Source organism: Apiospora marii (genome assembly GCF_038362585.1).
Source record: "Apiospora marii strain CBS 49790 chromosome Unknown utg000004l_segment0_segment1, whole genome shotgun sequence".
In the NCBI taxonomy this organism is placed as follows: domain Eukaryota; kingdom Fungi; phylum Ascomycota; class Sordariomycetes; order Amphisphaeriales; family Apiosporaceae; genus Apiospora; species Apiospora marii.
Window position 1 is genome coordinate 233,345 of NW_027117376.1, and position 19,098 is coordinate 252,442.

At 53.0% G+C, this 19,098-nt stretch overlaps 5 protein-coding genes across 5 annotated transcripts; 4 read left to right on the forward strand and 1 right to left on the reverse strand.

The window, feature by feature from the left end:
* Window positions 1-3,607: 3,607 nt before the first annotated feature.
* PG985_007059 (uncharacterized protein) lies at window positions 3,608-4,033 on the forward strand (the record flags this gene model as incomplete). The annotated part of the gene is made up of 1 exon (XM_066826828.1): window positions 3,608-4,033. The coding sequence occupies one exon, from the start codon at window positions 3,608-3,610 to the stop codon at window positions 4,031-4,033; it is 426 nt and encodes a 141-aa protein (XP_066684503.1).
* Window positions 4,034-7,569: 3,536 nt separating this feature from the next.
* On the forward strand, window positions 7,570-8,823 carry PG985_007060 (nitrilase; the record flags this gene model as incomplete). Its single annotated transcript, XM_066826829.1, has 3 exons — window positions 7,570-7,728; window positions 7,912-8,535; window positions 8,602-8,823. The coding sequence occupies 3 exons, from the start codon at window positions 7,570-7,572 to the stop codon at window positions 8,821-8,823; spliced, it is 1,005 nt and encodes a 334-aa protein (XP_066684504.1).
* A 67-nt stretch (window positions 8,824-8,890) lies between these two features.
* Window positions 8,891-10,730, reverse strand: PG985_007061 (N-terminal fungal transcription regulatory domain-containing protein; the record flags this gene model as incomplete). The annotated part of the gene is made up of 6 exons (XM_066826830.1): window positions 8,891-9,493; window positions 9,549-9,773; window positions 9,831-9,964; window positions 10,064-10,204; window positions 10,266-10,613; window positions 10,688-10,730. 6 exons carry the CDS (start codon window positions 10,728-10,730, stop codon window positions 8,891-8,893), a joined length of 1,494 nt encoding a protein of 497 aa, XP_066684505.1.
* A 3,715-nt stretch (window positions 10,731-14,445) lies between these two features.
* Window positions 14,446-15,610, forward strand: PG985_007062 (uncharacterized protein; the record flags this gene model as incomplete). The annotated part of the gene is made up of 3 exons (XM_066826831.1): window positions 14,446-14,461; window positions 14,532-14,860; window positions 14,924-15,610. The coding sequence occupies 3 exons, from the start codon at window positions 14,446-14,448 to the stop codon at window positions 15,608-15,610; spliced, it is 1,032 nt and encodes a 343-aa protein (XP_066684506.1).
* Window positions 15,611-16,927: 1,317 nt separating this feature from the next.
* Window positions 16,928-17,513, forward strand: PG985_007063 (uncharacterized protein; the record flags this gene model as incomplete). Its single annotated transcript, XM_066826832.1, has 3 exons — window positions 16,928-16,943; window positions 17,051-17,251; window positions 17,350-17,513. The coding sequence occupies 3 exons, from the start codon at window positions 16,928-16,930 to the stop codon at window positions 17,511-17,513; spliced, it is 381 nt and encodes a 126-aa protein (XP_066684507.1).
* Between the last annotated feature and the right edge of the window lie 1,585 nt (window positions 17,514-19,098).

Genomic DNA, 19,098 nt, shown 5'->3' on the forward strand with positions numbered 1-19,098 from the left:
TCAGCAGAGGCGGCTGTAATGTAACTGCGTCTGAATGATGCCGGCTGCGGATCCCCATCGAGAGCAAGTCAAGTCTCACGACATATTGCTACAGCACCACGGCTGATTAGGGGGGAGGGGTGAGAAAGGGGTCCTGACCGACTAGGGATTCTTCACTGCCACTCAATACCGCCGGCACGTTATTATTGTAACCTGGAGCAAAGCAACGAACAAGGGCGAGGAAGAAGTCCGGGAGAGTCAATACGCTGTAGGTATTATATGGTGGCGCATGCATTGGCATGATGCAAGCCATTCTGCTTTGCTGCCGACTCTGCAGCGGGCCAACGGGCGAGCGCCTGTGCTGATGTCGCGATACACGTCCATACTTGGTACATGCGAGGGATTAACCAGTGCCATGCGTATGTCCATGTCGCAAGAGAGTGCAAAGAGGGAGGGAGTCTCGCTAGGGAGGAAACAATAGCCTTGATCAGGCTTACTAAAAAGGGATCCGGTTTGAGCTTGCTGCTCTCCTCCCTATGGCATCAGCATGGTCGGCGGATAGCAGTGTGTGCTACGTAGGATGGTGGTAACGGAAACAAGAAACCCGAGAACAAGCAGCGCCGGCGGTTATGCAGGCCTCCTTTTTCGACAAATCGAGCTGCAGGATGGCGGGAAGCAGTTCTCAACGTCAACGTCTACAATTGCTGTCGGGGGTAGGGAGGTAGAGAGTCATGATAAAACACAAAAGACGTGATCAAGTAAACGGCGACGGGAATAGAGCGGAGGGAGGATGAACAATCATGCTTCCCCGGTGCACCTGGACTGGACTTGAACTGACTGCTGTTGCATCTGTCATACCGGGAATGGTGCTTCTGTGTACAGCAAGAGAGAGTGTGTGGGCGTAGTAGCGTGATGTTGAGCGGTGCACGAATCAAGCTCATTGTATGCAAGCAAGCGTATCTGCAATTGAAATGAGATCTCGTCCACCCAACCCGTACCCAGCTCCGTAGCCGTTTGGCAGGGATGACCTGGGTCCCGCTTCATTATCTGGGGAAAGGGGCCGAAGCCGACGTAGGTAACCTGACCATGGCTACAGTAGAGTCCGTATGTGCGTCCGTTACACCGTTCTGCAGCTACGTACTTTATGCTTTTGTGAAGATGCTTTTTCAACGCACATGTACAGTAGCGCTTGCGTTACCGGGTGGCGTCGAGCTCGCACCGGAACCGACACCAAGCATGACGGTTTTGTGACAAGTCACTTGGTGATGGATGATATCCTCGAAAGAGAGGGCGAGGAAGAGAGAGGCAGTGTCGGAAATCACGGAAACCAAGAGCTTGTTGTTGTGACTCGGACCCGTGTTGTTCAACCTATCGTCGTCAATGACAAATCATAAGGCGTTTTTGACTCGTAGGATTCAAGCCTTGATCGATCCCAGTACGGGCGTGCATTGCCGTTGAAAGCCAAAATTGATTGAACCTTGGACGGGATGCCCGCCGTTACCGGCTTTTAGAGTGTGGCCACCCGGGCGCGTGTGCGGCAGAACCCAATCTTAACTTCCGTCAGAATGTGACGCGAGTGCATCGAGACCTCTTGTGTCGGCCCGCTCGCGCCCTCGCGGCAAGAGAACAGGCGAGTAATTCGCCCACTTGCTTGCTGCTTGGCTAATGGGAATAGGAGGAGAAGAAGGGGTCGGCCAGTGAGCGAGTGCAAGTGCAACGCATCTGATGCTGTCTGCCTGCTCTGCAATTTGTCTCGACTCTCGACCTCAATCGAGATGGTAAGATACGGGTTGGAATCATGCCATGCTCGGATCCGTGTTGGCTGCTGGCCTAGCACAGATCTGAGACATCTAGATCGATCTTTGGCTCAGCTTCCCGATATAGCGCTGCTGTGCTGTCTAGTGTGTCTCCGTGCTCGTAGATGACGAGATTCCTGATTGCCTCTCACTTGGCCCGTTTTTCTCCGAAGGCAAACAGTGCTACGGTGTGGGCTGGTGAACAATCGGGTGAGTCAAGTTGCTACGATGCTACTGCTATGATGGTCACACCGAGGCAAAAGCAGACCACCGGATTTCCTTGCCTGCCTTGAGGGCGGGCCACCCTGTCTCAGAGTGCTCGCGTCGACCTGCCCCTCGGCTTGGCAGGCGTGAGAATGGGGGCAATCGATGCCATCGCCCGGAGCTGGTCCTGCCCCAAAGAAGCGGAATGAAGCAGCGAAGCCCTATGGTTGGTTAGGGTGCTTGCGGTGGGGAAGGGCGTGCCGCGTTGTTGGCCGTTTCTGAAAATAGTCTTAGATCGCGTGGCCACAACCCATGCTTCCGGCTGAAAAGCCACGTGGAAAGGCTCGACCGCACTTTGCCTCTTGGGTCAGCCAGGCCATGACAGGGGCAGAGTCCAGGGAGATTCCCTGAGCCTGGTGGATGCGATTATTGTCAGTAGTACTCCATTTGAGCAAGGCAACTTCCGCAAGGTCAACTGGTAGATAGTTGGTGACCTATTCGTACTGACAATGTCTACCTCTTGTACACCTGTGCATGTAATTAGTTGGTCATCAGCGCCCAGGTGCCAGACCTCCTTCAAAATCGCTGAGTGCTGCAACTCGCAGTGTAGGGCGCTCATGGTGACAGAAACACCAAAATTGCCAATGGCCATCCGCGGATATGCACGGGTGGCTTCCTCTGCCCATGATGAAATATGATGTCCTTTCGAATATTGCTCGTATCAGAAGGGAGTGTTCCTCAGGCTTGGCCTGCCAAAAAGAAAATAAAAGGGGGCTAAGTCGATTTAGGGTTCGCGCCGGTACATCGGCTATCTTAGATGCTGACAGATTCGTGAATTGCAAAGTCCGATCATCCAGTCACAGCCCGTTCCATGTCAAAAATTTCATTTCAGACGAACCCAAGCAGGCCCGCTCACCAAGTATTGGCAGCTGGGTACATCGATGTACTTGACCGCCCCCCACACCCCAGGTCTGCTCGGTCAAGGTCCGCGATACCAATACGGGCAAGATGCTGGGGCCAAACAACTTCGCTTGATACAATAGTGTGTGGACCATCGCCTAGGTATCAGATTAAGAAGAACGGCTTGAGAGCCACTATCCAGGCGCCAGGCCAGCAGTACAGTTGAGTTACTGTAACAGCTTTTTTTTGCCAAGATGGGAGCTACTGTAACTCTTCCGCCCCGCGCCTGTCTTTTTTGAGACACGCAAAGCTACAGTTCGTGCTCACATTCCTTAACACCCTCGCCACTGCACTAACTAAATGATAGTCCGATAGCGAGAGTTCACGCCGTCGCATACTTCAATTTTCTCTGGTCACTCCGCGAGTAACGTGTTCTTCGACGGTGTGAACTTTCATATTTAAGTGTAGTGTGGAGCGGGAGCTAGAAGGGGTGTTAAGGAATGTGAGCACGAACTGTACCTGGTGCTCCTCTAGCACATGGCTGGCTTGACAGTTGGCGGTAGAAGGCCGCTATCTCACCGTCTAGTCTTGCATGTGGATCTGTGTTAATACCCTTTCCTCCTGGAGGCTGGAGTCCTGGAGTCCCGGCCTCCGGGGCACCTCGGTTAGCCTCTCGGCCCGATGAAAGACTGGAAGTAGATTACGTTAGGTACAAAGACCAGAAGAGGATGAAGCCGAGTTCATCCGTACTGTACTACTACGTGCAATGGGTGGGTATCGTATCTCAAAGAAGTCGTATCGGCCAGTTCCGTCGCCAGGACCCTGGCACAGCCAGGCAGACGGGGTATCGCATGCGCATCGAAGTTCTGTTACACTACTTCCTTCCTGATAAGAAGCTGAAGGCCTGCTCAACATGCGTGGTCACCGGAAAGCCCGCCAGATCGAAGCTAGCATCAGATCTCGAGCTGATCGAAGCTATCGCCGGCCCCGTTGCCGCCGGCATGCAAGCAAGACATCGTTCGGACTACGGCCGTGAAGCTGGCGGTCAAACATTGGCGATGTTTCGAGGACGAGGACCGCCCTCGCAACATGCAGCGCCTGCAAATGATTGCTGGGCCCATGCCGGTGGTACTAGTACAGATAGCGCTGGTTGACCGGTTTCAGTAGCGCCTCTGGTCGGTGGCTTTCGAGCTAGGAGCTTGTCAAGAGCACAGCTTCTGTAGTCACGCCTAGGGAAAGGAGAAGAAAGCAAACATTCCTACAACAAGTGTTCGCCTCGGGTTAAGGGATCAAGCATTGGGCGCAGTACGGTAGCAATGTGGCATGTACGCGCTTCCTTACAGCAGGGCTGTCATCCGTGATTGCTCATCTCTAGGGCCTCGTCATCCGTACGTTTGCAAGTGCCATACTGTAGCAAGCGGTTCTACGACTAGTGCTGTACATAAGCTTGCAATGGGGAATCGTGATGGTCATCGCTAGCGTGTGCTTTATAACCAGCCCATCTCCTTAGTCAGGCTGAGCAAGATGGCCGATGCTACCAAACCTCTACACAATCTCGAAGTCTTGTTCGGCTGGCAGTACGGTAATTGATACGCGGAAGATTTCAACTACTGTAGCGCCCAGCTGAGGGAACAATTATCGTACGAAAATCTCATGACTAATTTCGCCGCCAAGGATGTTTCCGTCAACAAAGCGTGTCGTCCGTCGGCAGGCTCTCGTGATAGGTGATCTCAAACCCCTTCCATGCCGCCAAGTGGAGTTGTAGATGAGGGAGTACAAGATCCAGGATCTTGCCTAACCAGCCCATTGGGACACGACGTTCTCGGTACCTCATGCTGTGGCAATGCAAGCCACGATCACCTGTTTAGATCACCTCGGCCATCTCGGCCCAGCGTCCGGGACAGCTGCGCCGACATGACTAGCGAGGGAAACTCGTCCGTTTCTGACGTCAACCTCCTAACTTGAGGTTCTGGGCCGCTCTGGGCCCCTCTTCCCCGGGACCCCGAAAGAACGCCTTCTTGCCCCGATTGGGAATGGAATCACTTCCGGCCCAAGTAAGCGAGGCGAAATAGTAGAAGAGAAAAAAAAGATGGGACGGGGGAAAAAAAAAGCAAGTGCACCGTATTGTTTGCCTCCAACGCAGACCGGTTTCGCTTAGGGCCCGGAAATGCGAGGATCCATCGACTAGCCCATGCACGTTCGACATCTTGTCGTTTCCGATTAGTTCCCTTGATGAGACTGATCTACGACATATCTTGTCCGAATCTCTTGTTTATCGGGCGGGATAGATCACAAAGCGAGATCAACGGCCGGCACCTAGCCTGGGCCAATGAACAAGGCCGTCGCGCTGTGAGCTGGCCCACTCAGTGACTGTAGCATGTTGCAGACTGGCACAGTCTTCATGCGACACCTGTTGGACAGCAGTACATGTGACTACATGCTACCAGTAGACGGATCCCGTGTGGGAAGAAGAGGGGGGGTCTGAGGGCTTGTAGGTACCTGTTCGCGCTAAGGAAGAGAAGATCTTGCCCTCTTGACTGGACGATCTTCCATCTGTGCGGAACAACATCTCAAGCGGAACGACGCCGACATGCCGTCATGATGAACATGATCCGAGCGCGGAGAGTCAAACGAAGGGCCAAGAATTTAACGTGGTCTGTCATCCCAACATCAACACGCCAAGATCCTGGCAAATAGATTTCTTAACCACCCCCGAGAGACATGACACCTGACACGCATTGAATCTTAACACGTATGATCTTTTCCCCTCAGTAGCTGTAGAGAAACAAAAGCTTGAGGTGAGTTAGGGAAAGGGGTGGAATCTGAAAGCATGCACGGGGTTGGACTAAGAATGATCCTACCCAAGCAAGAACCTTAGCCAGAAAGTAGTAGTACAGTACCTACAGTACTTAGCTTAAGCAGCAGTTATTAGTGTGGTTCAGATCCCCTTCCCCTCCTTCAGCCCTTCGAATTCCGAGCGCGGAAAAGGGACGAGGAATAGGCTAGAAAGAAGCAAAGCACGAACGGGAGTCGTAGCGACTCGCACTAGCCTAAGTAGCGCATCAGGGCTGTCAAGGTTTCCGGCTTGTACCTTGGAGGTTGCGAGCGACCCTTTTTTAAGCTCTGGCATTGAACGATGGGCTGTAATTAGGTCACAGTGCGCGCCGGAGGTGGTAACTCGGGTAACAGACTCCTGATTTCCTGGCGGCCCGGCAATCACCTCCTGACTGACTCCTGGGTAACCCCCTTTTCGCTCCCTCACCCACCAAAAACATCTGCCTCGATTGGGTAATTGCATGTTGAAACTTCCGTAAAGCGAATGGGCTCATGCGCGTACTCATCCATCTCAATACGTGCCCAATCCGTAATTGTAGAAGCAGGCTAGTGAGGTCGAAGATACATTTGAGCAGTCGATTAAGGGACATGTCGTAGAGACTCGAGAGATGCCACCCCAAACCTCACAAACAAAGAGCTCATTAAGCCCGTCATTTGCTACGAGCCATTATATTCCAAGGGGAGACGGTGACCGTGTAGAATGTAGCTCTCCTGCGTTTTTGGATCATCTCCACACCATCGTGTCGTCCCTCAAGATCTCACTCTGAACGTTGGACAACCGAGCTATGGCAGGGCAGGGGCGACAGGGCCACCTCAACCACTTCGACCAACAAAGGAATCAATAACCGATTTGAGCGAGCTACATAGACCGTTGGATGCTCTTCATCTGACTGTCTTCACTTCCCCCTTACTCATGTGGTCACATAACGAATGCCCACTTAGGCAGTACACACTGGGAAACGCTGCTGATTTGAAGAGAGCAGCCGAAGAGCGCTGGATCTCGTCCCACGAAACATCAAGTATTCTCGTGTTGTTTGTAGCAGGAAGATGAATACACCGGATGTCAATATATGAGAACTACGCATGCAATGGCGAGATGGCGAGAAGTCCAGTTCTCCCAAGACGAGAATCAGATAAACCAGTCCGCCAAAAGAGAGAACAGACACCACGGAGAGACTTCACCCCTACGCGTAACGTCGACAACAGGCCCCTTTCCGGAAGTCTTCGGAAGGGGATCGGAAAGCCCCCGACCGATATGGGACAAGGGGCGTGTAAGTATGCATAGAGTACAGGTCACGGGTCACGGGAAATTGGTTTGGTCTATGAGGGGGAAGGAACCGTTTTGTCAGCCGCCGCTTATCTGCCCGGAAGGAGTTTGCGATCGCAGACTCCACGCAGTGAGCAGACCCCATAGGGCGTGCGGGGGCCGGCCGGGTTGCCGCGCAAATCCTCCCTTGCGAGCGAGGGATAATGTGCCTGCATACGGCCACGGCGTCAGGCCGATCCAATGAGAGGAAACAGTCGCGCTCTTGTTCTACCTCTTTGTCCGTTCGTCGAGTTGCAGGTGGTGGTGGGGTTCTCGATTTTGGGGCTGGTTCCTCCGCACACACTCCAGACACTGCAATGGTTCGCGAGATCATGTGGACCGGTCCGCCGAAGAATTACTGTAAAGAGACTGAGGGGAAACAGGTAGTACTGGTTATCATCGTACTCCGGTCCGCCTGATTTGGGGTTCTTCTCCCCCCTTTAAGCAGTAGCTTTAGTCGTCTGGACCGCCCTCCAACCCTGAACCAATATCCTTCTTTCCTTCTCGTTCAACAATACCCTCAAGTTTTTACACACTCTTATAGCCAAGATGCCTGACACAACGATTCGCGTTGGCGCAGTGCAGGCAGAGCCCGTCTGGCTGGATCTCCAGGGCAGTGTCAACAAGACAATCTCTCTTATCGAAGAAGCTGCAGTAGATGGTGTCCAGGTTCTCGGATTCCCAGAAGTCTGGATCCCAGGCTACCCAGTAAGTAATTTTGGAAAATATTTCGTTTATCTTGAAGTCTTAAATCCGTCACGGTTTGATCCGATGAGAGTTAATACGCCTCAATGCACTCCTCGCAGGTTTCCCCAATCGCCCTGTATGGCTTATGCTAACGTACGAGTGTGTTCTCAGTGGTGAGCTGTCATGCTCAAGTCCCGCTCCCAGTGCCGTCTGCTAACCTCGACCGGCTCACGGCCCAGGTCCATGTGGACGTCGAGTGTGATCGAGAATACCCATGTGATTCACGAATACATGAACAACTCCCTGAAGCGGGACTCGGAGGAAATGAGAAGAATACAAGCAGCAGTGAAGAAAACGGGCATGTTTGTTGTCCTGGGCTACAGTGAGCGGGATGGCGGGAGCCTCTACATGGGCCAGTCGTTCATCACACCCGACGGCGAGATTGCTCACCACCGCCGAAAAATCAAGCCGACGCACATCGAGCGGACCATCTGGGGTGAGGGGCAGGCCGAGTCGCTCACGTGCGTTGTAGATTCCCCGTTTGGCAAGATCGGCGGCCTGAATTGCTGGGAGCACCTGCAACCTCTTTTGCGGTACTACGAGTACTCCCAGGGCGTGCAGATCCACGTCGCCAGCTGGCCGGCAGAGTTCGAGATGCCGGACCCCAAGAAGCTCCCATGGCTGTACCACGAGACGGAGGAGGCGAGTTACCGGGCAAGCCAGTTCATGGCCATCGAAGGCCAGTGCTTCGTTGTGGTTGCCTCGCAGATACTAACCGAGGAGAACCTGGAGAAGAACAATCTGACAGGAAATCCTGTCACTAAAACCGTATGTTTCACCAACCATTGCTCTTGTATATACCAGCAGTCGATGACTGACCGCACTCCCCAACAGCCTGGAGGTGGGTTTTCGATGATATTCGGGCCCGATGGCAAGCCGCTCTGCGAACCAGTGGGTGCCGGAGAGGAAGTCATTCTCAAAGCGAATGTCAATTTGCGAGACATTGACTACCCCAAGGCATTCATCGATGTCGTCGGGCACTATGCCAGACCCGACCTTCTGAGTTTGTTAGTCAACCCGTCGGTAGATAAACACGTGACGCGCATGGACAAGTAGCGCTGCGAAAGATGGTAAGGTCTGGGTACCGGAGAAACATACATCAAACGTTGTGAGTCTGCATGGCTCAGATGAACCATGGAGCAGCAGTATTCAGATCGACTATGTCCCACCACTTCGTGTGAGATTGTCGTGCACTGTCGGCCTGGAGGTCATGTTGCTTCCAGTATACCTCGATGACTTCTCGCAGGACGTAGTAGTTGCCAATGTGTCGTTCTCTGTCCATCCTGTCCAGGTTCTGCATGATCTCGATCCGCTGTTCGTCGGCCTCGGATTCGCAAGCGATGACGAACAACGGCCAAGGGCTTGTGCAAATGTTGAGGGTCCCTAGCAGACGGTAAGCCTGCGACAGATATACCGACCTGGCCTCCGAGGCTTGAGGGCTGTTGGTCGACCTCTGCAGATAAAGGGAGGCGGCCACTCGGTAGAGCTCGGCAGTGGTGAGAATACGAGTACGTTCGGACTGGCCCAATTTTTCGGTCGAATCTGGATCCAGTGTTTGTTCCAGTGTCGCTAGTTTCGCTTCCATCCTGTGCCACTCCTCGCCTTTGCGCGTCTTTTCCTCGGCGGAGTATTGGGCTGCATCGTCTCGCAGCTCAGCCGCACGTAACCCGTTCACATAGCTGATGATCTCCATGACTTCTATAGAACAGCCGAGGGAACCGATTATCTGCGACATGTGTCAGCCAATCTTTGAAAGCAAGCCGAGAGCTTGGCTGGCGTACGATGGTCTTGTCTAGTCCCAGGTCACGTCCACCCTGCAAAGACGACGGTCCATGAACTCCATACTGAAGCGGGTTGCTAAAGCAGCCAAGCACCTCGTGGTATAGGAACCATGTGTACAAGAAGCAATTCCTGTACCGGTTCCCACCAGAGATAGTCAGTTGGTTGAGCATGTTCTTTGCTCCGTTCAGATGCACGTTCCAGTTGCCTTCAGTCTCGTCAAAGACCTGGAGGAGAAGTTAGTCTGACTGGAGTAATCCCAATGTGATGATAGGAGAACCAACACTATAGACGCATAACATCATTGAAGTAGCCAGCTGAGTGGCCGTGCTGCCTATAGATCCAGCTGAAATGGATGAAGACAGAGATCGAAGGGCCTTTATCTTATATGGGAATGCCTCCACGGTTCCCCAGAGATCTATAGTCTCACAGTTTAGCGAGCTGGGTTGGGAATACATTTGAGGCGCCATCAGACATCACGGCAACTGCAACTAGTAACGAAACGAGGGAGGCTTACGCAGCGCGGCCAAGGCCAGCATGGCGTTATGGAGACCCCGCGACGCCTCGGAAGTATTACCGAGCGCCATAGGGAGCAGCTCTACACGGAAGCCGTTGTTGATGTCAATGGTCGAGATCATGCCCGAGAGCCGTTGCTCGTCTGAACGGCAAACTTCTTAGCCCCATCGGGTGGTAGTACGAGGAGTGTTTCAGAAACTCACAATATCGCATGAGGTGCGTGTCTCTCTCGTGCATGTTGGGCACGAACGGGACGAAACGCTTCAGGCGTGGCGTGGGCGGCTCCTGGACAACAACGGCCAGGCTTTCACCCGCGCAACCGTTGCTTGGTCTTGTGAGGTCGGCGTAGGTCAAATTCAGGAACTGCTTGCCATAGTGCTCGGTATTGGCGGGGGACAGGTGCAAGACACGGTCAGGCATACGGTTGACGCGTCGGCGGCCGTCTGGCTGATCGGGCCATGCGAGCCGGATGCCATAGCCCAGGCATTCCCTCCCGGTCCTCAGACAGTTGTTGCAGGCTGGGTATCCGCGATCGCAACCGATCTTGCGCTCTGGGGCAGGCGTAGCTCAGCTGGTCAGAGGGACTTATACTTTGCAAAGAGACGACGACCTTTGTGGGACTCACGTTTACAGGTCCAGCAGCCCTGGGCCCGTCTGCCCGACGCCATGACGTGGTGGCTGGGTGGAGCAGGACGAGTAAAATGATGGATTGCTATATCTCGCGAACAACTACCAAGATGACCTCTGGAACCTCAGCTATTATAGTCTTTCACACGTCAGCCTTGTGGGTGCGTACGTGTATAGGTTAGGTATGTGAAGCAGTAGGTCAGTAGGCCAGGGGATTATATGTGTGAGGATGTGAATTGTGATGTGATTGTGGATGGGGCATGGCTGTGGGTGGTGGTTCTGTCAGCAGAAGACATGTTGTGCGAGCCGGACCTCAGGTCGTTCCTCTGGGGGGGTATTTCTAATGAGGCGATTTGGCGGAACATTACCAAGGATGTCTGCTGCACCTCTCGTCTAACTAACCTTGTACATGGAATAATTACCTGCCTACCTAATGTACTTTACCATGTGCATCGACATGCAACTCCCTTTCCTTCCATTTGACACTTATAAATACACACGTTCAGCGCGGGAGCTTACTTACTTTTGGATCAACATAAACATGGCTTGCAGATGCCGGGGTGCTTATTCTTGCTATGTTTCTTTTCGTGTTCTTTTTCTCTTTCTTCTTCCTTCTTCCTTTTTGATTCCTCAAATCGGGGGCCTCCTTTCCCCCCCCCCCTTACTTCCTTCCTTCATTCTTGGCTGTCTGACTCTGTCCCTTTCCACCAGGAACGGTGCAACACTCGCCAAAGTCGACTCGACGGACGATGACATCTCATGATGACACCCGTTCTGTTCCCTGCCCATGGTGCAGAACTCGGTCACGACAATGGGCACTCGGAGTAACGTACACCCTGTTGTCCATCGCCTGGAGACGGGCAAATGTGGAGGATGCATTGCATTAGTGATCCTGGCGAGAAATATCGACAGGGTGCCACCACCCCCGCATTGCCCCCCAGCATTGCCTCTAAGAAGCAAAAGTACCCAAATGGGCCTTGTGTCCCGGCCGGGGTTTGATGGTCAACAGACAGGCACACGCACCCCTTTCAACATTTCCACTACATATTATAGTAGCAGGGAGACTGGGACTGGGACTACCCACAGCAAACCGCCCCGCCAAAAAGTTCATGCAAGGTTGAGATGCAGAAGCCTACTTTTGCTGATGATACCTACTTCCGCCCAATCCTGCATCGCCGATGTCGTTCCGCCCCGTGATTGCTCCGATCATATTGGGGTTTCCGCTGCCCATCCAATTCCCATCAGATCAACGCCAAGCGAGCCGCCAAGAGAAATCTCACTGGACAAGACTGGACCCAGGTTACGACAGACCTCTCTCTTGGCCCTTCAACCCCCCTTCCCAACGACCCAAACGACAGGAGAGCCAAGCGAAAATACCATGCAATGTCACCGCTGGATACGCTTCAGAAGCCGCCGTACATCTCGAGACCCCCCCTGAACTGACAAACTGGGTTAGCCCGACTCCCTCTCGGGATTCCCTTCTCGGTCATGTTGGGTATTTTTGAATGGGTCATGCTGCGTCACCCGTGAGACCGAGAAAAATAGAAGACGACGTCTTGTGGCATTGCAACCCAAGCTTGTGCCCCGCCACCGGGACAGCAGCTCTAGCTCGTCCCATTGAGTAATCTTACTTGCTTCGTGGTTTCATGTACATCTATCAGTTTCTACCGACTTCAGTGCGCCATACCCCTGCGCCCTGCGCCCTGCGGGACATGGCATGGCATGCTTTTGGGACTTTATGTCCCGAGCTGTAGCTCTTCTGCCGACAAGGCGACACCCCTATCAAAGCTCGGCATGGTAAGCCCCGACATTTGTTAAAGATTCCCCCATTGGACTTGGACTTATACGGCTTACATCGGTTGGTCTAATCGATACGTTGATACAACAAAAGGCTACCCGGGCAGCCAGCCATGTCATGATTTTAAGGCAGCCAGCCAACAAGTCGATATTTCCACTTGGTTATACGGCCAGACACAAACCACATATTACGTGAGAAACGTCGGCCGTGATCGACTAAGAAGCTTATCTGGTACGTCCTCTCCCGCTGCCCGTTGCGCCTCGAGGCATTTGTTGCGATTTTCGCCTTGACCCCTGCTAGCAAGCACTGCACACACATACGGCCTGTCAACCTTGCTAGCTCAGAGCTCTCGGCCAATATAATCGACAAGATAGGAGTGGTCTTGGGGTGTCCTTCCATCCATTCCGTCGGCATTTGCGACAGGTAGTCTTGTGAGGATGTATTCTATACAGTAAGCTGGCAGGGCGTATGATTTCTTCTTTATCAGGAGGTTGCAGAGCCGATCTATCCACCTGACACTTCACCCATCTGCCGTTTTGGGGAGGTTTGTTTGATCTTTGCGCAAGCCAAGAGTCGGGTAGATCCCGCGGAAATACGGCGCAAGGTGCGAACGTAGGCAGCCACGCGCCCCAGGATCGGGATTATAAATGAAATCTCGCTACGGGGGAGCTGATTGGAGTAGAACGCACGACACCAAGAGAAACTTCCATCATCGCGAGAGTCCATGGTTTGATGGCCCAACTCGCAGGCACTTTTGAGCATGGTACTTAAATAGCCATGCTCCGTGGACTCTTAGCACTTACAGAAATCGTAACACCGGGACTCTCCGTCAGATTACACTCTCCCGGTAGTGAACAGCAAGGGCGAGAGAGGAGAGGGGGGGGGGCTTATGGAGCCCGCAATAGCCCATTACTCTGGAATGCACGATAGCGGGCGACCTCGATACAGGTGCGTATGATAAGTCATTTTGCAAGAGAGACTCACTGTAGAAGGTCGGGGGGAGCAGGATAATCGCGTTAGTGCTTACCTACTACGTATGCATCTGCTATTTGGCCTCCAACACCAGCAAGCAAGCTATCCCATGAGAATACGCATCAGTATACACGAGGAGACGGGATTCAACGGGAAACCGGTTCTCGGGGTTTGTTTTTTCTAGTTGGCTGGCTTTGGCATCCATGGTTGGCTCGAAAATTGCAGGAGATGTTTCTCAATATATTAAGCGAAGCGGGGTGACGCGGTGACGCGGAGCTGCCTCCGCTGCTGGAGCGATCCTATTGGAGCTCGACGTACGGCGTATTGCTAATGCAATGACTGGGTAAGGGATACGGGAGTAGGTTATCCTGAGCTGTGTCTGTTGGCCCCGACAAGACATGCCTTGTTGAATCCCTGGAGACGCATCTATACCGGTCGCGACGGTGACTCATGCGACCAGTTGGATGACGTATATTTTGACCGCACTGGGCTAGACCTTGCGTATCTATCACCAGTCTTATCCAGTAGGGACATACGGCTATTGGCCCGATAGTAAGCTGCATAGGCTATCACATCAGGTATAGCCTTTGTTGATAAGGTATGGATTTTATAGTTGACTACAGTAACACGCTCTCTCCATTCACTGAAACCCCACTGAGTTAAGGTTATTTTTGGGTAGGGTATTCCGTCCAAGGCCTAGCATTTGGCAAAACGCGGAGTTGGCCCCACGTCCTTTCAGCTGAAAGCAAGGATTCCCTTGCGAAGCGCTTGAATCCTCAGCCTCAGCGCAATGTTGCAAACGCAGTTCACCTCGTTCCCGCGGAGACGGTTCACGGTGTTTCCTAGGTACTCAATGTTGAGTTAGGCTTTAGCTAACGTGCGTAATATCATCTCACTCGTCGCTCAGCCGCTGCCCCCCTATTCAATATCATTAAGTGAACAATAGCAAAACATGCCGTATTGAACAGAGTTCACTGTGTCTTGTGATGCCGTACCGTGTGGGTGAGTCACCGCAGAACTACTGTGTACGGGTTTCGTCAGCAGGGCTTAACATTATATGATCTACGGATAGAGCTTGCGCCCGACGGCCGGGCCGCCTGCCAGGACAGCCAATGCCAAATGTTCGAGCATAAGATCCCGCAGGGCGCGCTCCGCTTCGGCACCTGGGTCGAGCTCCCCTTCATGACCTGCGGCCAGTGGAAGTGGAAGCACTGGGGCTGTGTTTCGGGGAGGCAGCTCCGCAACCTACAGGCGGCGATATACTCGGGCAACAATGAGGGCGGTGCCTATAACTGGGCGAAAATCGAAGGGTTCGATGGGCTGGCCGAGTTCCCGGAAGTGCAAGCCAGGATTCGCCGCGTCGTGGCTCAGGGCCATATCGACGACGCCGACTTCAATGGAGTACGTTGGATGGCTTCCAAAGATGAGATACTCTTGAGCATACCCTTATAACAAATCATCTAGGAACCCATGTGCAACACGCCAGGCCGGACTGGTATTCGGCGCCGGGGTACTATCACGCCCTCACCCATCAAGGTCGGGCCCATCATTATACCTGTGGTCCCAGTGCCCATCGCCATCGCGCTCGACAGGGCCAACGCTTTCCCGCTTGGAGACGAGGCCGGGACACCGGCGTCGTCATCCTCAATACTGAATCCCGCAATCGAAAAGCTTACCAGTGGTCATGCTGACAACAAGCCCAGCTTTGTAATCACTGGCATGTTCAGCGCGACGACCCAGGATGAAGCCGAGGCCATGGTCATCAGTATTGGAGGAACAGTTGAGTCGTACCCAAGTGAGACCACGAGCTATGCGGTGGTGGGCGCGCAACCTGAATCTTGGAAAATCACCCGCTTCGAGACGTATGATACCAGGGTCCTTAACGAGAAGGAGTTCCTGGAGATCATTATACAAAAGGGGAACGTGAAGCACGAGGATGGGACTGATCCAGTACAGTCAACTGCAAAAAGTGAGGAAAGCGACTCGATACCTGGCATCAAGAAGGAGGAGGAAGTTGAAGATCCTTGGGAGGGCTTAGGAAGGGGGGGAGGAAGGTCGCGGTCAAGCAAGAAGAATCAAGCATCGCGCTACCGGCGGGCACTACTGCTCATATGGAGGACCATCAAGCTGGCAATCCATCAATCAAATTAGAGAAGACCGTTATTGTGAAAAAGGAGGAAGCGGATGACATAGTCTTCCTGGCCGCGCCCACTCTGGACACAAGGAAGCGCAGCCATGTTGGCGGCTATGATGAGGACGATGAGGACGAGATGAGTGACCCGGCCAGCTCACAATCTGGCAGGCGAGCGACCAAAAGACCTGCCAGGATCCAACAAATGTCCTTTGGTGACATTGTCCTCCCTCGAGCTGACCAGGAAAGGGGCATATGTGGTGGTGTTTTGAGCGGCGACGGGAGCCAGCGTCACGGTTATCGTTCTTCTAGAGGATACGGCAGTAGCAGTCGGCCTGGACCTCGTCCGGGGACCACACGTATTGCAGCCACTGTAATAGGTCTTCGCCGCAGTACTCGGAACAAGGCGCCACCGACTTGACGTTTCGGCTGCTAAGGGGGCGGCGGTACCGATCCAGGGGTCTGACAGTATGTACGTAACAGTACTTAGTATACTCGTTGGTGGTCTTCCGTATCCACCGGGGTGCATTGGCTTCGCGCGCAATGGAGTTTCGATATCCCTGATCTGTCACCAATGGCTGGCGTTGTCGTGTTTAACCTGCGAGACTTGCATTGCGACCTCATTTCATACCAAGCGTTGACGCAGGAGTTGACAGCACAGAATCAATCCGTGACGGATGCCATGCATCTACATACCACTTGAGGCAAGCCACAAACCCCTACTGACAGGAATGTCAATGCGATACAGCTACGATAGAGACAAGCTCCGAGGCTATCTGGTTAATGCAGCATTTTTACCCCAGATCAATCAGTGTGGGGTTGGCCTTCCCTAGCTGTAGATCATCCTCTGTAATGCCTATGCCTTGCGTGCTTATCATTGCTGGTATTGTTGCCCATTTGCTCACTGAATGCCGACTTCAGCCACTATGACTGGCTGCTGACTCGTGGCTTTAGCGGGCTTGGTCGAGTTCAGAGCCACTGCCACGGGTAAGCGAATCCGAATGCACGGCCTGGCACTAGAGGTTAGCATGGTCGAACCACATGAAACGGGATTGGGAGAGAATGCGCCGAGGTTCAATTCACATGTGGTCGCGGACGCTTACAGCGTCATAGTTTAGGGGCCCTTTGCCGAGCGACAGTCGTCCCATTTCGGCAGGGTCATATATTGGGACAAGCAGCTGCCGCCGTTCACTGCTCTTCAACCAACCGTCATCATAACCTATCTCATTCCAACCCACTCGAGCCGAGCAGCCCACTAATAGCTGTACACATTTTTCCAACTTCAAGTCGATTCTTCCCGTATACCTATACAATCATCTCCTAGCCAGCCAGTCAAGATGGGTCTCGCCAACGGTATGTAGTCTTTCCCTCCAAGCCACCGCTTGCGCGCGAATGCGCTGCCAATCTCCTCCGACTCGAAGCTATTACACGAGACTAACGCACAATCCCCGTCCTCCCAGACAAGTTCCCCTCGTCCGCCGCTTTCGATGCGATCAACTCGGCCCTGAACTCCAGCGAGGCCGACAAGAAGGATGCCATCAAGCAAGGAAACGCCGTGTTCGCCTTCACGCTAAAGAACAAGGCCGGCGAGACGGACAGCTGGCACATCGATCTTAAGGAGAAGGGCGCTGTCGAGAAGGGTCTGGGAACCAAGCCTACTGGTATGTATTGAACTGCTGAAACCTTTTCAAGCCCTGGACAGAGGGAAAGAAAACAAAATACCTACCCTGCGCCGCATGCTGACCCGCTCCCTTTCTAGTCACCCTCTCGCTGTCGGACGAGGACTTTGGCAAGCTGGTTGCTGGCCAGGGCAACGCGCAGCGACTCTTCATGTCGGGCAAGCTGAAGATCAAGGGCGACGTGATGAAGGCGACCAAGATGGAGCCCATCCTGAAGAAGGCGCAAACCAAGGCCAAGCTGTAAATTACGTACATGTATATTTATCTGCCCGCGACCGCTACCTACGAAAACCACGATAGCTTCCGAAGCTCTTCTTTTAGGGAGAATTGAGCTCTGCCCTCCCCTTACTTTTGATACCACCTTTTGATATACAGTTTGGAAGTAGTCCATCTGTATACTCACTCCCAATAGCACTTTGCGCCAAATATCAATATGGCCTCACCTCATATGCATAACTCACGATCGCTCAACTCTTCATGGCTGTTGGTGATATCTGGGATTGGTAATGATATTAGAAAATCGTTGTGCCTTGCATCACTTACATCCGCACTGTCTTAGCGCGGGAGCCTGTAAGTGTATCTATCGCATAACCTCAATTGTATCAGGGCTCCTCGATACCAGGGATAGAAAACTTGTAGCAAGGTTCTCGGAACATAGCAGCGCAGCACTATTACGGCTACGAATGCCGCTGGAGGGTCGAATTGTTAGTACCATTACATAAATGCATGCAAGATCGGAATCCAGCATAGCGGTAAGGTAATGTCGGTACAGCTTGAGCATTAGTATAGTATTCCTTTCCATGCATCAAATTCGAGAGGCTCCAAAGTTCCGCTAGAGCCTCCTAGCAGAAGGTAAACCCCAAACTGAGGTCCTATTGCCGGTTCTGCGCGTCTCAGGCACGAAACCAGGAGGGTTGGCTTCGGCTACAGTTTGATAGCTGCCAGCTGCCCAGCTTGTCGGCCACACAAGGCGAATGAATGTGCGACAGTTGGGCGCATTGTCCTATGTAAGTACATAGGTTAGAGCTGTCGTTCTGTTGGTTGGTGAAGGGAAGATGTAGGAATGAATACAATTGATTGGGTGGAATGCGTCCCTGGGTTTCTTCTTCGTTCCTCCAGCGACGAATGCATGCAAGTCGACTGCTGGCTGCCTTAGAATTCAGAAACCCATTGGAAATGCCCGCCCGGGGGCAGCTGATGATTGGCTGACGCGAGTTTCCTCGTGTGGCCCGCCCTGGCTACCTTGCACTACGCGCCCACTTCGGTTTAGCTCGGAGCACAGATCACCTCCAGCCTCTCAGACTCACGCTGCCGATTGAGAGGCGCTCATGTTTGTCTGCCTGCCTGCGTTTTTCTTTCTTTAGCCGTACTGTATGTAGGTGGTAGGTACTGTGCCTGTCCGCGAGCCCGCAAAGCAAAGCAGCCCAAAGCAAACAAGCACCAAGCACAAGCACGGCTCCTCTCTACCTGAGGAATCCGTCATCCTCTTTTAACGCCTGCCCAAAATTTCTGGACCTTGGGCCCCCTGCTTTTCCTTAGAAAGCCTTCGAGGATCGACAAGCATCGCGTCGAGGGCCCTTCACATTTTTTTTTCTTATCCAGACCCGTCACGACACGACACCACCCGGTCACATTACAGCCCTCCGGATTATGAGTATTTTCAGAACCCGCTTGATTTGATTTGCATTCAAGGCAAATTACCAGGTGACCTTCCTGGCGGCATATTTGGGCTCCCTTCGTTCATTCACCCTTTTGACCCCAGTTAGGTCTCACTATGCTGTTGGCTTCCCTGTGGACCATCCGGTATCCTTGATAACTCATTTCCATCA